General features: G+C 42.0%; 1 protein-coding gene across 5 annotated transcripts in view; it reads left to right on the top strand.

The window, feature by feature from the left end:
* Nucleotides 1–19394, top strand: part of LOC129860732 (kelch-like protein 12) — a 59065-nt gene extending 39671 nt beyond the window's left edge. The window contains exons 1-14 of one of the 5 annotated variants that reach the window (XM_055931422.1): nucleotides 175–2728; nucleotides 3057–3150; nucleotides 5641–5880; nucleotides 6366–6383; nucleotides 6619–6772; nucleotides 11427–11644; nucleotides 15869–16018; nucleotides 16316–16430; nucleotides 16558–16664; nucleotides 16743–16938; nucleotides 17118–17276; nucleotides 17389–17487; nucleotides 17602–17788; nucleotides 18280–19394. In XM_055931422.1, the coding sequence (XP_055787397.1) occupies nucleotides 5698–5880; nucleotides 6366–6383; nucleotides 6619–6772; nucleotides 11427–11644; nucleotides 15869–16018; nucleotides 16316–16430; nucleotides 16558–16664; nucleotides 16743–16938; nucleotides 17118–17276; nucleotides 17389–17487; nucleotides 17602–17788; nucleotides 18280–18406 (1713 nt within the window). In that variant the 5' untranslated portion in view covers nucleotides 175–2728; nucleotides 3057–3150; nucleotides 5641–5697 and the 3' untranslated portion in view covers nucleotides 18407–19394. The other 4 variants (XM_055931421.1, XM_055931425.1, XM_055931423.1 and 1 more) reach the window with 4 other exon arrangements.
* Nucleotides 19395–19596: the final 202 nt, after the last annotated feature.

Here is a 19596-nt window from a genome sequence, read left to right on the forward strand (position 1 = left end):
ACCAATCGATATCTATTTGTAAAGGTTAGGCAAATTGGACAGACGTTGTCCAACAAAGTGGACAACTCTTTCTATACTGTTCTTTATTTTAAGTAGCTACATAGATTACTGTTACTATTTTCTCTCTCGGCCTGGTTTTACCGGAAACACGCCGTTACGCTCCTCCTTATCAAGACTGTCCTTGGGTGGCTCTAATCCCCGCCCTCATTTCTTGATATTGGCCAATCGAGTAACGTAATTTACGGAACTGTCAGGAACGAGGCCAACCAGTCCAGTCCAAATAACGGGGGTGAGGCCCCAAAAACCTATGGGTTAATCTTACATGTTTTATTTTTTTCAGGAATTTTCACAAACAAATAGGGACATTTTGCATAAAAGAAAGAAACACTTGTTCTAATAAACAGACGCAGCAACTGGAAAAAGCATAATACATAATAGAAATTATTAGTTTTCTTAAATAAACAAAACTAAGACTCAAAGTGGTCTAATCAGGGATCAGAGTACAAAAGTTATTATAAAGACGTAGGGCTTGTTTAGATTGAACTAATTTCAAAGATATCTTGAACAATGTAGCCTAAACTCATTCAAAAAGATTACAAACAAAGGGGTCGTTTTTAAGAAACTACTATATTTTGCATAATAATGAAATTGTTGTACATACATTAATCATGTATGTCCTCCATTAGGAAACCAAATCTGTCATTATTATAAATTAAAGTGTGCATAATAAGATCATTATAATCATTATAATGTAATTCAGTAATGAAATGCATTCCAAGAGGTTTTAGTGAGTTGACGTGAAAAAATATGTTCTGGCATTTCAATAGAGTTACAAAAACCACAATGATTAAAGTCAAAGTTAAATCTCTGTCTTAAGAAATCATTACATGTGTAAATGTCATTCATTGTTTTGAGATTAATTTATTGAGCTTTAGGTGATAAAGGAAAAGAACAGTATCTGGTCCTTATTCTGACTATAGAAATCCTAATAAAATCTTGTAAAATACAGTGCATTCGGAAAGTGTTCAGACCCCTTGACTTTTTCCACATTTTGTTATGTTACAGCCGTATTCTAAAATGGATTAAATTGTCCCCCCTATTCATTCTACACACAATACCCCATAATGACGAAGCAAAAACAGGTTTTTAGAAATGTTTGCAAGTTCATAAAATATAAAACACTGAAATATCACATTCACATACAGTACCAGTTAAAAGGACATACCTACTCATTCAACAGTTTTTCATTAATTTGACTATTTTACTATTGTAGAATAATAGTGAAGACATCAAAACGATGAAATAACTAATATGGAATCATGTAATAACCCAAAAAGTTTTAAACAAATCAAAATATATTTTATATTTGAGATTCTTCAAAGTAGCCACCCTTTGCCTTGATGACATCTTTGCACACTCTTTCCATTCTCTCAACCAGCTCACCTGGAATGCTTTTACAACAGTCTTGAAGGAGTTTCCACATATGCTGAGCACTTGATGCCTGCTTTTCCTTCACTCTGCAGTCCAACTCATCCCAAACCATCTCAATTGAGTTGAGGTTGGGTGATTGTGGTGGCCAGGACATCTGATGCAGCACTCCATCACTCTCCTTCTTGGTCAAATAGCCCTTACACAGCCTGAAGGTGTATTGGGTCATTGTCCTGTTGAAAAACAAATTATAGTCCCACTGAGTGCAAACCAGATGGGATGGCATATCACTGCAGAATGCTGTGGTAGACATGCTGGTTAAGTGTGCATAGAATTCTAAATAAAATCACGGACAGTGTCACCAGCAAAGCACCATCACACCACCTACTCCATGCTTCACAGTGGGAACCACACATGCGGAGATCATCTGTTCACCTACTCTGCATTTCATAAAGACACGGCGGTTGGAACCAAAAATCTAAAATTTGGACTCATCAGACCAAATTTCCACCAGTCTAATGTCCACTGTAAGTGTTTCTTGGCCCAAGCAAGTCTATTCCTCTTATTGGTGTCCTTTCGTAGTGGTTTCTTTGCAGCAATTCGACCATGAAGGCCTGATTCACACAGAATAATAAGAATAATAATAGTGTAGAAAATAGTAAAAATAAAGAAAAACCCTTAAATGAGTAGGTGTGTCCAAACGTTTGACTGGTACTGTATATGGTACTGTATATATAGTAGGTATGATGTCCCAGGGACTAAATATACTCTTGTGGATGAGCAGCGGTGTGCGCCAGGTTGACGATGTTGCACTTTTGGCACCATTCATAAAAATCGAACTCCAGCGATCCTGCACCTGCGATTTCAAGCAGGCGGTCACAACAATAAACAAACAAAAATCCCCTTGCTAAATTTGTTAAAAAGGGAGAAAAAAATGTATTGCTTTGATTCTGAGTTTTTGCGGATTTGTTTACATTGGTTCAGTGTTTACTTTCAATAGTAAGAACATTCACATTCGAGGTCTGCCAGCACGTATGTGAGTCGTGACGTATAGTCATCGTGTTTTTGTCAAAGGCTACACTGACTGCGGATAGCTCTCCAGCTAGATTTGTTGCGGCATCCTTGAAATTCATATTTTGTTAGTAATTACTTAGAAAAACTAATTCGCAATAGCCCACACTATTGCAGGAAAGCACACGCTACCATGGATCACATTTGGCATCCTCAACTGTGACTTGGACGTCTGCCATCATTGCATTGGAGTTAGCTAGTTAGCTTGCTAATGCTATCTAGCTAGGTGGTGGGTAGTTGTATTGCTTGATACTGTGTGTGCCATTCGTGTTCCTTATTTGGTAGTTTGTCTGTCATTCATTCAAACCATTAACTCGTAGTTAGCTACGGTTATCTGCGGCTAGTTGGCCTTGGCATAACCACCTGCTAGTTAGTTAGCTATTTGGAGTTGGAAAATGTCATAACGTGACATCTTATTTAAAATCCTTGCTTTGAGTAAATCTAATTCAACTCAAATTGGACAGATGCCAGTGTAACGTCGCTTATTTAACGAGTATAACTTCCTTCCAATTCGGCCCATACCTGGCACTAACTCGAAACCTCTGCCTTGCTGGCAGACGTGACCCGGACCCCCCCCTAAAGCGAGCCAGTCGGGGCCACGCGAAAATCTAGCAGTTTTTTGGCGCATGTGGGGACACTTCAGACTGAGGAGTAAGTTCCACACATCCCCATGAGCTACACCAGCTTAGCCAAAGAAATGGAACGTTAGCTAGCTGCCTGAATCCAGTTGTGTTCGAATACTCATACTTAAGTATGTAGTATGCTTATTGGTCATAGTATGGATATAGTTAGTATGCCAAAAGTTCCCGGATGTCATACTACATTCGCCAAAATACAACTATTCTTAAGCAATAATGTCTGAGGAGGTGTGGTATATGGCCAATATATGACTGCTAAGGGCTATTATGACGCAACGCGGAGTGCCTGGACACAGCCCGTAGCCGTGGTATATTGACCATGGCCATATACCACAAACCCCCGAGGAGCCTTATTACTATTGTAAACTGGTTACCAACGTAATTAGAGCAGTACAACTAAAAGTTTTGTCATACCCATGGTATACTGTCTGATACTACCATGGCTTTCAGCCAATCAGATTTCAGGGCTCAAACCACCCAGTTTATAAAAGTATACTTATCACTTTACAAGATCCCTGTCACGCCTAAAGATTTTACAGTTGTTTAAGATGCCATTCCCTCAGGTGTTGCTTTATTATTCAGGAACGTGTCAAGACCTGATCCTCAGAACATGACCTTAACCCCCTGTCCCCGCAGCCAAATTGTAAATAAGAATGTGTTATTAACTTACTTGTCTAGTTAAATGAAGGTTAAATAAAAACATACCTATGATTAACCCTGTTGACTCATCGGTAGGAAAGATTTGTTTTTCTTTTGGTCCATTCAACAACAATAGAGCTATACAAGCCTTTTTTCAACAGGTTGTTGTATCTATACTTGTCATGCTTTATTGGAATGGTTTTATTGATAATATCGGTTGGAAAAAAGTTTGGATGTTGCCACACATACATACTTATTAACAAAATGAAGGAAGTTTCTTTTAAAATTATTCATAAATATCCTGCCAAGCACTATATGAATTAGTAAAAAAATTAAATATATATATATTGTAGTGACCACCCTTTTTTGGCATTATATTCATGTAAGAAATCTGTGGCAAGACATCAGCAGATTTATAATTGAACACATTTATGAAGATTTACACTGATTCTTTACCTATGATAGAAATAAGTTGAAACAATTTTATGTAATTTTAATTTCGTTATTATTCTTTTGGACAAAATTCTTATTTATAAATGTAAATTTACAAATAAAACACATTTTCTTACCTTACAAAAATAAATTGAACTATTTTTTTAAGACAATTAAATCTCTACCAACAAAAAAGATTTTAGAATTATAATGTATGTATGTCCCTTCAGGTCCTTGTGTAATGTGATATTGTAATTGTCCTTTGCATATTCTTTATATGTACTTGTGTTCCCCTATGAAAATAAAATAATAATAATACAAAAATAAAAACAATTTCTCTAAAAAAATAAATACAAATAAAATCCCAAATAAGCAGTGGATACAATTGCCGTGTTTTGAGGGCCCATAATGCAATTCTTCAGAAAATGGGCGTGCCTTCACAGCATTTTCAGGTTTGAAGAAAATGGTGCAAAATATAAGTAATTACTTTTCATATAAGTTACGTTACACATTATGTTGGCAGACAATTTGTTAGCTACGCTAGCCTTACGAACCGCATAGCATATTATTACAGCAGTTGCTTGTATGCACTGGTATGTTAGCTAGCTATCTAACGTTAGTTGGCTACTAATACATCGAACTTGCCAGTATATTAACTGTATGCTATCAAACTAACTACCAAACGTTTATTGACTTGACTATTCGTCATTCTTAGCTTAGTCAATTGGTATAGTCCGTTGTGCGTTCTCAGTGGACATTGTTCATGAAATCGTAAAATGTCTAGCTGGTAATTTGTTATGCTAACAAGCTAGCAATAAGTTGCATAGCAACAGCATCAACTTCCCGTAGACAGGCGAAGCACAAGTACACTCAACTAAAAGGATACCGTTCTTTTACAGTATGGGTATTCAAACACAGCTCAGGTCATGACACCAATGCGAAGGACTGGATTTGATCCCAGATCATCTGTGCGGACAGGGCAGTTATTTCTAGATTTCTTATAGGTCCAGCTAATTATTTAATTGTTGTTCACTGTAATATATTACAGTACTGCAAAAATCACTAAAGCTGGAGACTCTTATCTCCCTCACAAGCTTTAAGCACCAGCTGTCAGAGCAGCTCACAGATCACTGCACTTGTACATAGCCCATCTGTAAATAGCCCATCCCCATACTGTATTTATTTATCTTGCTCCTTTGTACCCCAGTATCTCTACTTGCACATTCATCTTCTGCACATTATACCATTCCAGTGTTTATTAATTGCTATATTGTACCTGGTTAAATAAAGATGAAATAAAAACATTTATTTTGCCTGCACATTAAACAGCTGTGAACCTCAGTGGTCGAGGTCTCATGTAATGTATCATAATTTGTCATCTTTGCACTTTGCTTACAAACTATGTTCAATCGCGCTTTTCTGTTTTTGCCAGATATTGCAGCACGTTGAGATTCTTGAAACTTGAGGCACTCTGGTCAAGTACAGCACCATGGCTCCCAAAGACATCATGACCAACTCCCATGCCAAATCCATCCTCAATGCCATGAACGCACTTCGTAAGAGCAACACACTCTGTGACATCACTTTGAGAGTGGAGAATACTGACTTTCCTGTGCACCGCATTGTCCTGGCAGCCTGCAGTGACTACTTCTGCGCCATGTTCACCAGCGAGGTAACTGTAAGCACAAGACTGGCGATAATGTAGAGGTGACTCCTCACAAAACCAGGACAAAAAAAGGTTGCCAGGAAATCTAACCCTAACAAGACTCTGATCACCAGTGTCATCAGCAATAATAACTTTCTAAATACTTTTGCTGGTGGTTCTCTTTATATGCAGAAAGAGACAGGGAATAATTGATTAACTGATTCTGAGGTTGACATTACCAAAATAGTTTCAACATATGCCTTGCGCTTAGAACCCAGCTAAGATTTGTGTAGGCTGATATTTGTGTAGACTGATATTCATTTCTTGAGAAATGTCTTTCGGTGTCTATCGGACTGCCATCTGGTTATTAATTCAATAAAAACTTGAACTAAATTGCATGGATCATATTCTCAACCACGAAAAAGCCATGAAAGTGCATAGCAGAAATAGTCCAATGCTAATTATTTCTCTGCAGCTCAGTTGACCTAGTTTCTTTCCTTTAACATTTTTAGCTCTCTAGGAATCATCAGGTGAGCATGGCTCTTTTACTATCAAAGCTGACTATAATTCACAGCTGCCTACACATGTATGACAAATAGTAAACAATTTATATATTTTGTGTGATGTATTGCCCTTTAGTCTCTTCTCACAGCCAGATGAAGCGTGCGGAGCATCCAGGGTCTGGCGAGAGAGACTACTAACTAGTACTACTAGTAACTAATCATTTAAGCTGACGTGTCTGTCTTTGCTGTTGTTCTTTTGCAGCTGTCAGAGAAAGGGAAATCCTTTGTAGACATTCAGGGGTTGACTGCGTCCACCATGGAGATCCTGCTGGACTTTGTTTACACAGAAACAGTCCTGGTCACAGTGGAGAATGTCCAGGAACTGCTTCCTGCTGCCTGTCTGCTGCAGCTCAAAGGTAAGTTGAGAAGTCAAAAAATAATATGACAACCCATGGACAGGGTGTGCTATATGCACTATACTTTACATCCACTGTATATACTCTGTGGAATAAAGTACCATTTTGTTTTACTTTAAAAAAAATATTAACTAGGAAAGTCAGAACAAATTCTCACTTACAATGACGGCCTACCAAAAGGCAAAAGGCCTCCTGCGGGGACGGGAGCTGAGACAAAACACACATCACAACAAGAGAGACACCACAACACTAGATAAAGAGAGATCTAAGACAACAACATACCATGGCAGCAACACATGACAACACAGCATGGTAGCAACACAACATGACAACAACATGGCAGCAGCACAACATGGTAGCAGCACAAAACATTGTGCAAACATTATTTGGCACAGACAACAGCACAAAGGGCAAGAAGGTAGAGACAACAATACATCACGCAAAGCAGCCACAACTGTCAGTAAGAGTGTCCATGATTGAGTCTTTGAATGAAGAGATTGAGATAAAACTCCAGTTTGAGTGTTTGTTGCGGCTCATTTCAGTCGCTAGCTGCCATTAAAATGAAAAAAGACGAGCGATCCAGGGATGTGTGTGCTTTGGGGACCTTTTGTGACGATGTGCGCTGAGAGTCGGGAAGCAAGTTCAGGGAGTGAGTGTTTTAATAAATAAACGCAACATAATACAAAACAAGAAACACGAACAACGCACAGACGTGAAACAGAAACAATAACGCCTGGGGAAGGAACCAAAGGGAGTGACATATATGGGGAAGGTAATCTGGGAAGTGATGGAGTCCAGGTGAGTCTGATGACGCGTAGGTGCGCGTAATGATGGTGACAGGTGTGCTCCATAATGAGCAGCCTGGTGACCTAGAGGCCGGAGAGGGAGCACACGTGACACCTTTAACAGAATGTGACTGGTGGAACGGGTGTTGTATGTGGAGAATGAGGGCTGCAGTAGATATCTCAGATAGGGGGGAGTGAGGCCTGAGAGGGTTTTATAAATAAGCATCAACCAGTGGGTATTGCGACGGGTATACAGAGTTGACCAGTTTACAGGGGAGTATAGAGTGCAGTGATGTGTCCTATAAGGAGCAGTGGTGGCAAATCTGATGGTCGAATGGTAAAGAACATCTAGCCACCCGAGAGCACCCTTACCTGCCGATCTATAAATTACATCTCCGTAATCGAACATGGGTAGGATGGTCATCTTAATAAGGGTTAGTTTGGCAGCTGGGGTAAAAGGAGCGATTACGATAGAGGAAACCAAGTCTAGATTTAACTTTAGCCTGTAGCTTTGATATGTGCTGAGAGAAGGACAGTGTACCATCTAGCCATACTCCCAAGTACTTGTATGAGGTGACTACCTCAAGCGCTAAACCCTCAGGAGGTAGTAATCACACCGGTGGGGAGAAGGGCATTCTTCTTACCAAACCACATTTTGGAGGTGTTCAGAACAAGGTTAAGGAACGGACCCTTTTTTTCAATTTTTGCCTAAAATGACGTACCTAAATCCAGAAACAGCTGGGGTTCAAACTTTAGAACCGAGTTCCTACATTTGAATATAAAATTTGATTTTAGCAAACAAAACTATGCTACATTTTATCTCTGGGACCCTCAGGATGACAAATCAGAGCAATATTACTGAATGTGAGTACATTATTTACCTTCAGAGGTGAATGTACAAACCAGTTGCCGTGATAAGTTTTTTGTTGTGCACTCTCCTCAAACAATAGCGTGGCATTTTTTCACTGTAATATCTACTGTAAATTGGACAGTGCAGTGAGATTAACAAGAATTTAAGCTTTCTGCCCCTATTAGACAAGTCTATGTGTCACGTTCTGACCTTAGTTTCTTTTTATGTCTTTGTGTTAGGTTGGTCAGGGTGTGAGTTGGGGTGGGTAGTCTATGTTCTGTTTTCTATGTTGTTGTATTTCTATGTCTGGCCTGATATGGTTCTCAATCAGAGGCAGCTGTCGATTGTTGTCTCTGATTGAGAATCATATTTAGGTAGCCTGTTTTCCCCATTTTGGTTGTGGGTGTTTGTTTCCTGTTTTTGTGTTTGTGTCACCATTCAGGACTGTTTCAGTTTTCGTTATCATTCTCTTTGTTATTTTTGTATTTTGTCGTGTTCGGTTATTATTAAAATATGACGAACACTTACCACGCTGCATTTTGGTCCTCTTCTCCTGCACCAGACGAGAATCGTTACAGAAACACCCACCAACACCGGACCAATCAGCGTGGTAAACGGGAGCAGTGCAATCTGGACTCATGGACATGGGAGGAGATACTAGACGGCAAGGGACCCTAGGCACAGGCTGGAGAATATCGCCGCCCCAAGGAAGAACTGGAGGCAGCAAAAGCTGAGCGGCGGCGATATGAGGAGGTAGCACGGCAGCTCAACAGGCATGAGAGGCAGCCCCCCAATTTTTTGGAGGGGGCACACGGGGAGTGTGGCAGAGTCAGGTTGGAGACCTGAGCCCACTCCTCGTGCTTATCGTAAGCAGCGCGTTACTGGTCAGGCACCGTGTTATGCGGTCAAGAGCACGGTGTCGCCAGTACACGTCCATAGCCCGGAGCGCTGGCATCCAGCCAGGGCGTATTGTGCCGGCTCAGCGTGTCTGGTCTCCGGTACGCCGTTTCGGCCCAGGGTATCCTGCGCCAGCTCTGCGTGCTGTGTCTCCGGGGCACTGGGAGGGTGCAGTGCGTCCTATGCCTGCGCGCCGCCTGTGCCGGGCGAATGTGGGCATTGAGCCTAAGGGAGAGGTGCGAGTAGTATGCACCAGATCTCCAGTGCTCACCCACAGCCCGGTTCAACCTGTGCCTGCACTCTGGAGGGTCCGGGCTAAAGTGGACATCCAGCCTGGAGGAGTGGTGCCAAGGCTGCGCACCAGAGCTCCAGTGCTCCCCCACAGCCCGGTCCATCCGGTGCCTCCTCCACGCACCAGGCCTACTGTAGGTCTCCCCAGCCTGGTGGGTCCTGTGGCAGCGCCACGCACCAGGCTGTCTCTTCGTCTCCTCCCTCCAGGTTCTCTCTCCAGGCCAGAGCCGCCCGTCTGTCCGGAGCCGTCCGTCTGTCCTGAGCCGCCGGAGCCGCCTGTCTGTCCTGAGCCGCCGGAGCCGCCCGTCTGTCCTGAGCCGCCGGAGCCGCCCATCTGTCCTGAGCCGCCCGTCAGTCAGGAGCCGCCTGAGCCACCCGTCAGTCAGGAGCCGCCTGATCCGCCCGTCAGTCAGGAGCTGCCCGTCAGTCAGGAGCCGCCTGAGCCGCCCGTCAGTCAGGAGCCGCCTGAGCCGCCCGTCAGTCAGGAGCTGCCAGAGTCTCCCGTCAGTCTGGATCCGCCAGAGTCTCCCTCCAGTCCGGATCCGCCAGAGTCTCCCTCCAGTCCGGATCCGCCAGAGTCTCCCTCCAGTCCGGATCCGCCAGAGTCTCCCTCCAGTCCGGATCCGCCAGAGTCTCCCTCCAGTCCGGGTCCGCCAGAGTCTCCCTCCAGTCCGGATCCGCCAGAGTCTCCCTCCAGTCCGGATCCGCCAGAGTCTCCCTCCAGTCCGGATCCGCCAGAGTCTCCCTCCAGTCCGGATCCGCCAGAGTCTCCCTCAAGTCCGGATCCGCCAGAGTCTCCCTCCAGTCCAGATCTGCCAGAGTCTCCCGCCAGTCCAGAGGCGCCCCTCAGTCCAGAGGTGCCCATCAGTCCAGTGGTGCCCTTCACTAGGGTCTCCAATCCAGGGTCGGTGACAAGGGTCGCCGCTCCTAAGGTGTCACAGAAGTGGGCCGAGACAATGGTGGAGTGGGGTCTTCGTCCCGCTCCAGAGCCGCCACCACGGTAAATGCCCACCCAGGTGGGGGGGGGGTTAATGTCACGTTCTGACCTTAGTTCCTTTGTTATGTCTTTATTTTAGTTTGGTCAGGGCGTGAGTTGGGGTGGGCATTCTATGTTGTTTTTCTATGTTTTGTTCTATTAGGTCTTTTCTATGTGTTTGGCCTAGTATGGTTCTCAATCAGAGGCAGGTGTCAGTCGTTGTCTCTGATTGGGAGCCATATTTAGGTAGCCTGGTTTTCATTGGTTTTTGTGGGTGGTTGTATCCTGTGTTAGTGTTTTCACCATACGGGACTGTTTCGTGTTGTTTGTTTGTACTTTTGTTATTTCGTTCAGTGTTCTGTTTGATTTATTAAATATATCATTATGGACACTTACCACGCTGCGCATTGGACCTCTTCTTCCAAACACGACAAGCGTTACAGTTAATTTATCTCAAGTTTTTAGCAAAATAAAGATGTACTAGGCAGAAATCACTCTGCCATTTCCAGGTTGCTAAAATACAAATTTCAGTTTGTGAAGAAAACAAGCAGGTACGGTGTAGAGAATCATTGTACCATCTAAACCGCTGTGAAATATATTTTCCATAACCAAAAATACTGTATTTTCAGCTGTTTGAAGCTGGTGTACAAAACCAAAGGGAAAGACGCAAAAACAATGGGAAGCAAAGAAATGACACACATAGAACATATCTACTGCTTCTTAGACTTGCTTTTAATGAGAATGACAGAAATATAACACACATTTCTATGTGAATTTTGTCAGGTTGCCCAAAAAGTTACGTATTGCAGTTTTAAATACACAAATTAACGTACTGCACTTCTTTGTATTCCTCAGGTGTGAAAAGAGCATGTTGTGACTTTCTGGATAGTCAGCTTGATCCCACAAACTGCCTGGGCATTCGGGACTTTGCTGAGACCCACAATTGCCTTGACCTGATGCAGGCCGCTGAGCTCTTCTCTCAGAAGCACTTCCCTGAGGTTGTTCAACATGAGGAGTTTATGCTGCTCTGCCAGAACGAGGTTGAAAAACTAGTTAAATGCGATGAAATCCAGGTAAACAAAGGTGGATTTGGTGAGGTATTATACCTGTGTTTTAACGCTCTAATTGGATAGTAATATTGTTGTTGTTACATTGTAGCCTTTGTAAATTAGGTAGCCATTAGGTAGCCTTTGTAAATGCATATTAATGGAGTTGAATGGTTTTTGTAATAGGAAAAGTCACTGTTCCTCTTTTTTAATTACGACTCCATTTCTATGGAATTAAACTACAATTACTGAAGAACTAAGTAACAACATGTTAATACAATGTTGTTACTAGTGTAATTATGATGTTACTAAGCTATAAGAGAAACTTGTTGTAAAGTGCTACCAAAGTTGAATAGTGTACTGAATTTGTTTGTGAATTCAGAGAGCACACAGTCATGCTGCCTGAGGTGCATTTCTGATCTCCATTCAGGGTCATCTTTGAAAGCGTGGGGGACACTTTTCACAAGTCTCAAATTGGAAAGGAACGGTGCAAGTGTAGACCTGCAATAATCTCCATTAATGGGGCCCCTGTGCAGATTTGCCTGGCTCTGAAATTATGGGGAAGACAATTTCTTTTAAGTATGCTTTTCTGCTCTGAAAATTCCTGTCTTTAACTGCACAGCGCATATCTTTCTTTATAAAATCATAATTATAACCATGGACTTGATTTATAGTTTACCTATTAATTCAAAGTATTTTTGTCATGATTTTCGTGATCAAAATGTGTGTAATATACAGTGCATTTGGAAAGAATTCAGACCCCTTGACCTTTTCCACATTTTTTTACGTTACAGCCTTATTCTAAAATGGATTAAATAATTTCCCCCTTCATCAATCTACACACAATACCCCAGAATAACGAAGACAAAAACAGGTTTTTAGAAATGTTTGCAAATGTATAAAAAAACGGAAATATTACATTAACACAAGTATTCAGACCCTTTCCTCAATCCTTTGTTGAAGCACCTTTGGCAGCGATTACAGCCTCAAGTCTTCTTGGGTATGGCGCTAGAAGCTTGGCACACATGTATTTGGGGAGTTTCTCCCATTGTTCTCTGCAGATCCTCTCAAGCTGTGTCAGGTTGGATGGGGAGCCTTGCTGGACAGCTATTTTCAGATCTCTCCAGAGATGTTCAATCGGGTGCAAGTCCGGGCTCTGGCTGGGCCACTCAACGACATTCAGAGACTTGTCCCGAAGCCACTCCTGCATTGGCTTGGCTGTGTAATTAGGGTCGTTGTCCTGTTGGAAGTTGAACCTTCGCCCCAGTCTGAGGTCCTGGGTGCTCTGGAGCAGGTTTTCATCAAGGATCTCTCTGTACTTTGCTCCGTTCATCTTTCCCTCAATCCTGCCTAATCTCCTAGTCCCGGGCGCTGAAAAACATCCCCACAGCATGATGCTGCCACCGCCATGCTTCACCGTAGGGATGGTGCCTGGTTTCCTCCAGACATGATGCTTGGCATTCAGGCCAGAGTTCAATCTTGGTTTTGTCAGACCAGAGAATCTTGTTTCTCATGGTCTGAGAGTTCTTTAGATGCCTTTTGGCAAACTCCAAGTGGGCTGTCATGTGCCTTTTACTGAGGAGTGGCTTCCGTCTGGCCACTCTACCATAAAGGCCTGATTGGTGGAGTGCTGCATAGATGGTTGTTCTTCTCGAAGGTTATCCCATCTCCACAGAGGAACTTTGGAGCTCTGTCACAGTGATCATTGTGTTCTTGGTCACCTCCCTGAACAAGGCCCTTCTCCCTCGATTGCTCAGTTTGGCTGGGCGACCAGCTCTAGGAAGAGTCTTGATGGTTCCAAACTTCTTCCATTTAAGAATGATGGAGGCCACTGTGTTCTTGGGGACTTTCAATGCTGAAGAAATGTTTTGGTACACTTCTCCAGATCTCTGCCTCGACACAATACTGTCTCGGAGCTCTAAGGACAATTCCTTTGACCTCATGACTTGGTTTTTGCTCTGACATGCACTGTCAATTGTGGGACCTTATATACTGTAGACAGCTGTGTGTGCCTTTACAAATCATGTTCCAATCAATTGAATTTACCACAGGTGGACTCCAATCAAGTTGTAGAAACATCAAGGATGATCAATGGAAACAGGATGCACCTGAGCTCAATTTCGAGTCTCATAGCAAAGGGTCTGAATACTTATGTAAATAAGGTATTTGTTTTTTATTTGTAATACATTTGCAAAAATGTCTAAAACCTGTTTTCACTGTCATTATGGGGTATTACATTTTTTAAATGTAATCCATTTTAGAATAAGGCTGTAACGTAACAAAATGTGGAAAAGGGGAAGGGGTCTGAACATTTTCTGAATGCACTGTACACTTAGTTAAATCAAAGGCACAATATCCTGTTATTTTTGTAACTGTGCCCTAGTTGACTGTATCTACATCATAAATGAAAACATGACTTTGACTTTCCTCTTGAAGTGAAGTTGATCTCAGTTATTTGGACACAGCAAATTGGCCAGTGTTACCTAGTGTTGATTTTTCAGTCTAGAATGTATAGTGTTGATTCAGGAGTTAAATGAACTCTGTGTTAAATTAACAGTCATTGGTGTAAAATATCCCCAGTGTTGGTGTTAATAACTAGTGATGTTACATTTGATACAGGAGCTCAGAGGAATGCGTCCAAATCGCTAAGAAGCTAACTTCCGAGCAGTGTGCCGATGCGTGCATCACTTTATCAGAAGTCAAATCAAATCATCAATGACGTCCGAAGCTTCATTTGATCATGTGCTTTTTCAAAACGTGTGTTGCGAGATCCCACTGATTTGGCTGTGGTTTCGGTGCTTTCTTAGATTCTAAGCGGCTTTCAAACACCGACCTCTACTGGACACCATACTTACAAATATAGTTTTTTGTACAAAAACTTTCACCTGACCAGTAGCTTAGCAAGTAGAATATGGAACATTCAGGGATGTGAGGGTATGAGGTCGAATCCCGTTGAAGACCCACTGTTTTGAAAATTGTTTTGTGTGAAACCACACTTTCTGCATTGTTGTTCAAATTTTTATTTTATTGAGTAAAAGCTTCTGTCTTAAGCATCCTAAATAATGCCATAGATTCAGTTTTTGAAAAAAAGTAAACTTGAAGGCAAAAAAGGGAAGTATGATATAAGGTGCAAACCTGGTATTCCAACTGATTATAGGCTACTACAGCTAACAACTTACCGCTGCACCACAGAGTTTTAATGAAAACAGTGGAGATTTTTTAAAATATCTGATAATCACATGCTGCTATTTACTGCTGAAGAGCAGATATCACTAATGAGCATTGTAAACAGATAACGAAGCGCAGAGTAAATAACAATTTCAGAAAGCCTCAGTTTCCCTTCACTGTTAATAATCAGAGTTGAACCAAAACTACACCTATCATTATCATACTTCCCAGAATGCTCTATTTCAGGAAGAATTTTAGAATTGTTTGTTTCAATATCTATGTTTTGCATGTACGTTGATTTATTGATTAATTAATCTTATGTCATTTAAATATAAATAACACATGTTTCTAAACTAATCCAATCTGTTACTTGGACTCATTGCACACGTTACTGAAATGGTTGTTAAAGTTAATATGCTTTAGGTAGTCTCATATCTTAGTCTTCCCAACTCTGGCAGTCATTCTGAATGCAAGTTGCGGGTGAATAAGAATTCCAAATGTTGGATATCCCCACTCTGGCTGGATTCCAATTGGAATTACATATCACTTTGCAAGCCAGCGCAAGTGGACTTGAAGGCATGATATGGCCTGTAAACTGTGAATTTCAGGCCACTGTATTAGGGTAAAACCAGGCCCTCAGTAAAAGGTCTTATGAAATACCTATTGTATTGTCAAAAAAATGTATTATGAAAGCATTTTCGCTTAAGATCTCACTGGGTGAAGGCCACAGGACTGAAGATGAATGAATGCAACAACCATGTGTCTGTCACTAACAAATACGGTCTTGAAAAACAATTCACTAGAAAGGCAAGAAACACTGGGAAATATGAAAATAAGGCTTTACACTAGGCAGTGTGTTAATTACAACTGAAAAGTGTGGACCCTTATAGACACTGGAACAATGTTAAATGTAATACTGTATTGATTTAAAACTGGAGAATTTGCTGTGAAGAAAGCAGTGTGATTGAGTGAATACATGTTTGACCTTGGGTGGTTATACTCTGGGATTACCATTTTTACAACAAGCATGTTTGGTTTTGTTGTCAGGGTGTGGTTGTCAATAGATATTTTCTCTATTTCCAGGTGGACTCAGAGGAGCCTGTATTCGAGGCAGTGTTGAATTGGGTTAAACACAATAGGAAAGAGAGGGAGACGTATTTATCGGAGATGCTGGAGCATGTGCGGATGCCTTTGCTCACTCCGCGCTATATCACAGACGTTATCGACTCAGAGGTGAGGCAGCTAGACCACACACTATCACATGATGTAGGCAGTTTTCTTGTCTTAGCCCTCCCCATAATGGGTTTGTGTTAATACATCAACAGCCAGTTTCATAAATTAAATTAAACATAAATTAAACCCAGTCCTGGCCTAAAATCCACTTTCAATTAAGATTCTCCATTGAGAATGATTTATAGTGTGAGTCTGGAAAACAAGCCTCAAGTGTTGAGCGGGGGAAGAAATGTTTGTGTTGCTTTATGTGTTATTAATGTCTGGATAAAGTACTGTATATGTTGTGACATGTTCCAGCCCCTCATTCGATGCAGTCTTCCCTGTCGAGACCTTGTGGATGAGGCCAAGAAATTTCACCTTAGACCTGAGCTGAGGAGTGAGATGCAGGGGCCACGTACCCAAGCCAGATTAGGTACAGAACTGCCCTCCCCTTTTTGAGGTGCTTTCCTTGTCCTAATAATAGGGATACAATACAAGCTTAGTGGGAGTTGCCACCTTGTTATTGATGTGAAAAAGTGATTCACTGTTGCTCTTTCAAGGTGCCAAGGAGGTCCTGCTCGTTATTGGAGGATTCGGCAGTCAACAATCCCCTATAGATATTGTTGAGAAGTATGATCCTAAAACTCAGGAGTGGAGCTTTTTACCTGTAAGTAGCATTTTTTTAATTAACATTTTGGCTCTATTCTCTGATCATGGTTAACTTATCCCAAGCATATTTTTAAAGAACATTGCTCGGAAAAGGCGTTACGTGGCTACCGTGTCCCTCAATGACCGCGTGTATGTGATTGGCGGCTACGATGGGCGATCGCGGCTTAGCTCGGTGGAGTGCTTGGACTACACGGCCGACGAGGATGGTATCTGGTACAACGTCGCCACTATGAATGTTCGGCGTGGCCTTGCCGGGGCGACAACACTCGGAGGTAAAGGATCTTCTCTGATTGACACTCCTCATTGTCATGGGGTTTACTAAAGCAAATAGCACTGAAGATAATGACTGCCCTCAGGTGTTACAAAACCCTGTAAGTGTTATCTAAAGCAGACCTCCAAAAAGTTGTTGGAACATTTCCTAACATATCTTTTCTCACTTTTGTGCCCACAGATATGATCTATGTTGCTGGAGGCTTTGACGGTAGTCGCCGTCACACCAGCATGGAACGATATGACCCCAATATTGACCAGTGGAGCATGCTGGGGGACATGCAGACAGCCAGGGAAGGGGCTGGCCTGGTGGTGGCTAGCGGACTCATATACTGTCTAGGTGGGTATTAAAGATGTTTTATTTAAGTTTGTAATGGTGTTGATGTATAAATATTTAAAATACCACCTGTTTTCTCCCTGACCTTAGTAAGGATGTATGGCATTTGTTGCAGGTGGGTACGACGGATTGAACATCCTCAATTCAGTGGAACGGTATGACCCTCACACAGGACACTGGACTAATGTTACCCCCATGGCTACCAAACGCTCAGGTCAGTACTCCAGAGTATGACAATATAATAGTATCAGGGCTGTATATAGATTATATACAGTATGGCTCTCTCTACATATGGCTATGTCTGAAGGGCCTATACTCTTTGTTGCAGGGGCCAGTGTAGCCTTGCTCAACGACCACATCTATGTGGTGGGAGGCTTCGATGGAACAGCGCATCTTGACTCGGTGGAGTTTTACAACATTAGGACAGACTATTGGACCACGGTAGCCAGTATGACCACTCCCCGCTGCTACGTAGGAGCTACTGTCCTCCGGGGACGACTCTACGCCATAGCTGGGTAAGCCTAAACATCCCAACCCTTCTCCGACTTTAATATATTTAAAATATCCAATATTTTAAAGGAGTGGAAATTCACTGTCCTTTCGAATGTTTATTGCTTTTAATGACAGACAGATGAGAAACAAATGGGGGAGACAGGTGAAGAGGAGATACAGAGTCAAGGGAGGACACAGGGATTGAACCCCGGTCTCCGGCTGAGAGTTGTACATGTGCATAGAGCCAGGAGTGTTACCATCTGACCAAGACTCTGTACCCAACTTCAGTATTGACAGAGATATAGATTTTGCATTTTGGTTGGGATTATTCATATAAATTATGTATGACAACTCTTTTAATTGATTTATATTATTCTTGCTTAGATAACATTGTAATATCTGAATCATAAAAGCAACCTCCCCTTATGGTCCAGTCTTCGATTATAAGGATGTGACTGAACACAGCCATATGATGTTGTTCATTCTCCCCTGTGCTCTTTTGTCCTCTCTCCAGGTATGATGGAAACTCCCTTCTGAGCAGTATCGAGTGTTACGACCCAGTGATTGACAACTGGGAGGTGGTCACCTCCATGGCCACACAGCGCTGCGATGCAGGAGTGTGTGTCCTGCGAGAGAAGTGAGATTTACCTCAGAAAGGTCGGATGAAGCGGAGGAAGGCAGGCAGCTAGTCCTGAACCTGAATTTGATATTTACGTGCCACTACTATGGAGCGACACAGGGATCATTCACTTGCAGGCCAGTGTGCTATATGCCCTCCCCGAAGTCTCTTGATTGATTGGTTATCAGACTTTCTCATCTGAGTTTGGTTACTTCTGTGGGAAAACCCTTGGCTTCAATGGATAAGGGACAGGGGGTGTATAAGAGAGATGAGTTATTTCAGTCTCCTCATCAACAGTTGTGGCATCTAAGAAGACATCGATCCCAACCCACTCGATCACATGACACTCTTTTAGTGGTTCCCGTTGTAGTGGTTACCTGTGAGGTACATTTTTGACTCGTCTTTTAAAGTGCAATATATTTCTCTACTTCTGTTATGAACCATGAAGCAGAAGAAACACAAGAGACTCCAGTTTGCTGCTGCTATATGCCTTATGCCCCTGTGGCCCACATTGAACCTAACAACCATGATGCCTCATTAGGACTGTGATGATTGTTGTCATACCATCAAGTATGATGATTATTTAGCTTTTGCCAGGTTATCAATTAGAAAGCCATTTGTAGATTTTTTAATTATGTATAAAGTGCTTTTAGAAACAAGTCACTTATTGAATAATTGGTATTTACCTGACACAGTCATTATTTTCAATGTATCAAAGACATTTTGAAATGAATTACATTTTAGGGAAAGCGTTTCATAATTGCACATGATTCCTTGCTCTTTTGCTATTCTGTCATCTTGTCAAAATCACTTTGTCCCCGGCGACAGACTGAAGAACACTGCTAATAGCAAAAATGTTTTTTTTCATGTGTGTATGGTATATGCATTTGTCCACAGTGGATTTGTTTGGACAAGAAAAAAAACTTGACTGCTATTCTCCAGGGCAAGTGCAAAATACTGACTAGTCTTTTGTTGTTACTTGAAAAGTGAATAAATATTGTGATAATTTAGCGCTTTTATATTTGTATTTAGTTATTAAGGCATTTCAGAATGTTAAGCTGATGTGTACTGTGGTGACCTTTAGTACAAGCCTAGTGATTTTGTCAAGGTTTCGGACCTCTTGGTATCATGGCTAAGGTGTTGGACTGACAGTCGCACTCGCAGGGACCTGGGCTTGAGTCCCGGTTGGGCTAATCCCTGAACTGTTCAGTC

Source organism: Salvelinus fontinalis, chromosome 8, assembly GCF_029448725.1.
Source record: "Salvelinus fontinalis isolate EN_2023a chromosome 8, ASM2944872v1, whole genome shotgun sequence".
Classification (NCBI taxonomy): Eukaryota; Metazoa; Chordata; class Actinopteri; order Salmoniformes; family Salmonidae; genus Salvelinus; species Salvelinus fontinalis.